This window comes from Haliotis rubra, unplaced genomic scaffold (assembly GCF_003918875.1).
Source record: "Haliotis rubra isolate DU_JTF1 unplaced genomic scaffold, ASM391887v1 Scf720, whole genome shotgun sequence".
Taxonomy (NCBI): domain Eukaryota; kingdom Metazoa; phylum Mollusca; class Gastropoda; order Lepetellida; family Haliotidae; genus Haliotis; species Haliotis rubra.
Window position 1 is genome coordinate 93,174 of NW_025767436.1, and position 5,863 is coordinate 99,036.

General features: G+C 43.2%; 1 protein-coding gene across 1 annotated transcript; it reads right to left on the reverse strand.

Moving 5' to 3' along the window:
* Positions 1 to 377: 377 nt before the first annotated feature.
* LOC124259440 lies at positions 378 to 5,010 on the reverse strand. Its single transcript, XM_046693582.1, has 2 exons — positions 2,116 to 5,010; positions 378 to 1,956 (listed from the first exon to the last, which is right to left on the reverse strand). Exon 1 carries the CDS (start codon positions 4,966 to 4,968, stop codon positions 2,869 to 2,871), a length of 2,100 nt encoding a protein of 699 aa, XP_046549538.1. The 5' UTR covers positions 4,969 to 5,010; the 3' UTR covers positions 378 to 1,956; positions 2,116 to 2,868.
* Between the last annotated feature and the right edge of the window lie 853 nt (positions 5,011 to 5,863).

Consider the following 5,863-nt stretch of genomic DNA (forward strand, 5'->3'; position numbering starts at 1 on the left):
ATTCTTCTACGAAGCACTTTAAAATCGCGAAGTGGAATGATATTGTGAACTCATTAAAAGACCCTGTGGTAACATTGTCTAAATATGCAGCCATACATGTACAACTTTCGATTCATTCTAACTTGTATGACCCGTGAAGATCCAGGTTAGAATTGATCTTCATTAACTCGTGTCATATGATTCGAGTAATAGGATCGGTGGTCAGGCTCTTTAATTTGGTTCACACATGTCATCGTATCCCAATCGGGTTGATCACTGCTCATGCTGTTGATCACTAAATTGTCTACTTACTAGACTCGATTATTCACTGACCGCCAATATACCTGGAACATTGCTGAGTGAAGAATTAAACACCAAACAAACAAACACCCAGTTAAAAAATACAGACAAAGTTTTTTCAGCACTTGTTTAATGGTACTGGTGAAAGAATATGGCAAAACATACATATCACAGTTAGGTCTAGCTTCTCCTTCGATGAAAGGTTCATCGGATTCAAAGTACAAGCGGATACACATACATTACAGGTCTGGGTCCCGATCGGTAGCGCTACGACTTCGTAAGTCTATGATATAGTAGTTACGACAGGTCGACACATAATGAATGCTTTGTGGATCGAGACCCTGTTTTGTCCACAATACGGAACATATTTGCCAAAATGTTCAATTCAAATCATTCGAGAGGTAACAAAAGATATTGATGCCACAATATTACGAGATATAATGAGTTTTTACACATAAGAGTCTATGGGGATATATACGGGGGTTGGGGGGTGGGGGGGTGGACACTTGGAAGGCACTAAAACTTACAAGGGTTATTTCTTACTTGTCTTCAGTGAGTGACTGAGTTTAGCTTTACACCACTTTTAGCAATATTCCAGTAATATCACCAGAAATTTGAATGGAACCCGGATCTTTGGCATGACGGGCGTAGCTTTAACCCCCAGGCTACCTCACCACCCCTACTTGTCTTGAGATAATGGGAAGAATAGGGATATGAAGTCGAGATGGGATTCCTGTAATCATGTTTTGTATGATTCAATGAAAGATTGACTAATACTACACCTACATTTTCCATGAACGGTATGTTTGTTCAAAAACGAGAGTAAAAAGGAGCAATTTAATCACATATTATTCTGACGACCTGGTCCCATCCTCAACAGACTGAGAAACAAATGTACCCAACTATTAGAACTGAGACAATTCCGCACCTTCAGTTTTCCTTGGTGGAGGGTACTATGGCGGGAAATTCATTTTACAGTCTCTATGGCAACTGTCAAGTCATTATGTACAGAGTGGAATGTAATGAGTTATCTCATTGTAAGGTGAATATGATGGCAAAATAGATTGTAACATTCATTATTGAAAATTACACAATACTTTGGGTTAGTATTTCCACTTCATAAGCTATTAAAGTGAGTGAGTGAGTGAGTGAGTATGGTTTTATGTGGCTTGTAGCAGCATCCAGCAATATCACAGCAGGGATACTAGAAATGGGCTTCACACATTGTACCCATGTGTGGAATCAAACCTGGATCTTCAGCGTGACGAGGCTTCCCCACTGCCCCAAGCTACTAAAGACAAACGCTACCACTAAATATCATCAACTAATAGGTCCCGGACAATCGCCATTTTGGGTTCTGTGGGTTAGGTGTGACGCCGCTTTGAACATTTCAGTTATATCACAGCAGGTCAGTTGGATGTTTGAGTGAGTGAGTATTGTTTTACCTCGCTTTTAGCAATATCAAGCAATATCAAGCTGGGGAACAACAGAAATGGGTTTCACACATTATGCCCATATGGGGAATCAAACCCAGGCCTTCAGTGTGATGAGCGAATGCTTTAATCACTAGGCTACCCCACCAGTCACATTTACAGAAGAAACCAGCAAAGCTGCAAGAAGCCATAGACATCAACAGATTCCAAACAGCAATCAGCCTTAACCAAGGAACATATGCACCTAGCGCTTATGATTCATTGCTTTTATTATCTGTGCCACTATCAATTTAGCGGGCTTCCATGTCATCACTATCACCATAAATGCTATTTCCAACCCCCTCAAATGCTATTTCCAACCCCGAGAATTAATCAATGCCTTCCCCTTACTCCTGTCCATTACCAATCAGTGCTCAGTACTATTTTTCCCTGGCTATACTCCTGGCTTCAATTAATCCACACCATTTAGAGCAAATTATTGGCTTCCCTTGGTAAGTGTCCAACTGTTTAATCATGTCTCTTTTGTTTGTTTCACATATACATAGCTGGCTGTTTTCTAGTTTTTCACTCAGCTGATGAGGGAGTAAGACAATACTCCGAAACATTGTGTTCCTCATATTACAGGGCTGGGGTTGACCTTCTAGGGACTAATTAAAACCTTTTACACAAACACTATCATAATTAGATGTACACCATGGATAAAGTCCTAAATTTGTTTTTAGTTTAGAAAATTATACCTGTTTTCTATCACAACAGTTTACTTACGATATTACCGATAACACAATTTTCATATCGATTATCTTTAATAATCTTTCCTATCGATGACATTTCCGATAATCGATCGTTTTAGCCAGCCCTACTGACTTCCATAGAGTTCCTCTTTATGTGTCACTTCTAAATGCCATTGAAAGACTTCAACCTGGTGCAACAGTGACCCTTCACCCTTACGAGTGATTTGTTTCAGTGCTGAAGAGAAGGTCTACACATGACACCAAAAGCAGGAATTTCCATTTTTCAACAGAAACATCCATTGTTGAATCAAACTCGGAAAGCGTGACGAAGAACTGGAACCTGCATCCTCTTGAAGAAGCTCCATCACCAGGCGGAGTTGTTCTGTTATTCACAATTTAGCTCTTGCAACAGTAGACATAGCTGCTCACACTTGAGTAGGGCTTAGTGGGGCTTCAACAGAAAACACATGGATTCCATTCTGTGAGTCTGCGATCATAAGAGCCTGTCCATTCCGACTTGATTCAACCATTGCGATGGTTCTTGGGTCTTGACAACCTTCAAGTGGTACCACATTTCGGCACTCACCTGTTTGTCCACTCAGGATGTGGATTTTTCGGGTCTTGTGATCCAGAATGATCACATTCCCATACTTATCTTTTGTCATTGCATTTGGTTCTTTCAGCCCCTCGCCTTCTACCCCATGGTAGGACTTGATCACGGTGCCATTCGTCCCAACCATCACCACTGCCTTCTTTGTCCAGTCACAGATGACCAGCTTGCCGTCACTCAAAGCCTGTACTGACCGCGGGTACTGACACTGAACGTCGACGTATGAGAGGACGGTTCCGAAGCTGTTGATGACGTCAACTCTTGGGTTGCCATGAGGTCGACACACTCCGGCGACATATGTATTATTTCGTAAGCTTGAGATTGAGGAATAGGGCCTGGTTTGTACAGTTTCACTAATGTAGTATCTGTTGTTGTCAGTGTCATCTGCTACATATACCAGAAAGGACTGGTTCGGACAGGTTACAACCAGTTGCCTGATGGAATGTGCATAGGTTATATCCCAAGGATCCATGTTCCCGAACGTGAGAGCATTGACGATCCGCCCTTTGATATTGATCACTTTAATGCAGTTGTTGAATCTATCTGCCACAGCACACAGGTTCCTCGACATGGCAGTAATACCAACGAGCCCGCCCCGCCTCTCAACATACGTCATGTTTCCGAAGAAAGACAGTGACCGCCACAGACTCACATCGTAATCTTCAGTTGTTCGAGATTGAAGATCTCTTGATGGAGAAGTGGAACTTGAGAGTTCTCTGGAAGGGGAGATGTAATGGGATGACCGTTGTGGTTGATTTTGGTGTTGAAGACGATGTCTGCTAGACGAATAAGATTCCCCAGGGCGAGGACTGAGGGATGCTGAAGAGAAGCCCTGGAGGCAATATGGCCGTTCTTCAGGTGGTGGTGGTGGGGCTGAAGGCATTACTGGAGCTGCTGCTTGAAGCCTTTCCTCCGCTGGTTCTTCAGGTGTCTCTTGCTCTGCTTCTGCCTCCTGGGGAGCCCGGAACACCTCCTCCTCTGTGTCCTCAACTATTTTTATATCAACATTCTCGACTCCTAATCTGACCTCTCCTATCTTGACTCCTGCCATTATCTCCTCCACCTCATTAACAAGAGGAACAAAATCAACAGGAGTCTTCTCACTGGACAACTGAAGGGTCTCCACAGCGGTGGTGTAGCTGGCTATCTGCTCTTCTATGTTGTACAATGCTGTGAGGGCATTTATAGAGGAGGTGCTCATGAGCTTGTCAAAAAGGTCCACTGTATCATGGAAGGACTTTATCAATGAGGAACATTCGTCCACCTTGTCAGAGATACCATTTTTCTCCTTCTCTATAATATCCGCCAGTTGTTCAGCTACGTCCTTTTCCTTCTGTATGAGACACTTGACAAGCTTACTCTTCAAGTCTGAAAAATGTTCTGATATCTTTAAAGCAAGTTCTTCTTTCTGTAAGCGGAGTTCCCTCGGTTTCGAGAGTTCAAATTTTTCTCTTGCTCTTTCCACATCGTCTTTGAAGGTCTCCATTTTTGCTTTAAAATCCTTCAACTTCAAGGCTGTGACGTCTGCAGCATCTTCTGTGTTCAGGTGATGATTCCCACAATCCTTGTGTTCCTCAAAACAACACTGACCGCACACACCCACACGTTTCAGAGTACAGTAAGCATCACACTTATTGACAGAGTGTTTGGTACACTTCTCAGATGTTGTGTTCAGAGTCTTCTGTATATTGTGAACAGTGGATTTTGAATTTCGCGTATTCAGCGTCTCCATCAACCCCAGAATGAAGAAATTGTCCGGGAAAGCATCTGCCCATTCTTTTAATCTGCTTCCATCCGGATTGGCTGGTTTGGTGACTCTTCGACACACAGGGCATGTAAAGGTCAGCGTTCGACCACGTGGGACGTTGTTGGCGATGTGGTCCCCAAACACTTTCTGCAGAAACTGTGAAGGCATGGCAGCTGCTTTGGCTCAGCCAGATCCATCCTGGCTCTTGCTGTATGGATCAAGGCTTAACATACTCATCAAGTCTGGTCAGGTCACATCTCATCCGATGAAGTCTGACTATCAGATCTCATCATCAAGTCAGACCAGATCCATCCTGGCGACAGGTACACTTCAGCTGAAAGAAAACACAGAAAGTGAGTGAGATGAAATTTAACATCACATCATCAAGTCTGACCATCAGACTATGTTGGTCGCCTCTTACGACAAGCAGGGTTTTCGTTTGTTTTGTTGTTTGTTTTTTAACGCTGCAACTCAGCAATATTCCAGTTATATGGCGGCGGTGTGTAAATCTGGGCCACACAATCCAGTGATCAACAACATGAGCATCAATTTACTCAAATGGGATACAATGACATGTGTCAACCAAGTCAGTAAGCCTGATCCCATGAGTCGCCTCTTACGACAAGCATTGGTTGCTGAAGACCTATTCTTCAACAGATCTTTCACAGAGCCCTCAGTGTATATGACAGCACACAACACGCTTTAACCACTATCCATTCCTCATCAAGCAATACTGGGGCTCCAGCTAGAGTGGGTAGCCTAGTGGTTAAAGCCGTATTCTATTACAGTCATATCAAGACATGGCTGCCTAATGTGTGAGAAAACCATACTCACTCACTCACAGCAATACTGACTGACTGAGTTTGGTTTTACGCTGCTTTTAGCAATATTCCAGCAACATCGTTAAGTAAGCCTCTTACGGGGGACACCAGAAATGGGCTTCACAAGTAAACATTGTGCCCATGTGGGGATTTGAACTGCGTTCAGGTCTTTAGCGTGTACGCCAATCAAGTCTGGACCAGACAACACAGTGATTGAAACGCTTTAACCATTAGGCTACCCC

Excerpts from the sequence above, each read along its gene's own strand:
- LOC124259440 (XM_046693582.1), bottom strand. The coding sequence starts at position 4,968 with ATGCCTTCACAGTTTCTGCAGAAAGTGTTTGGGGACCACATCGCCAAC.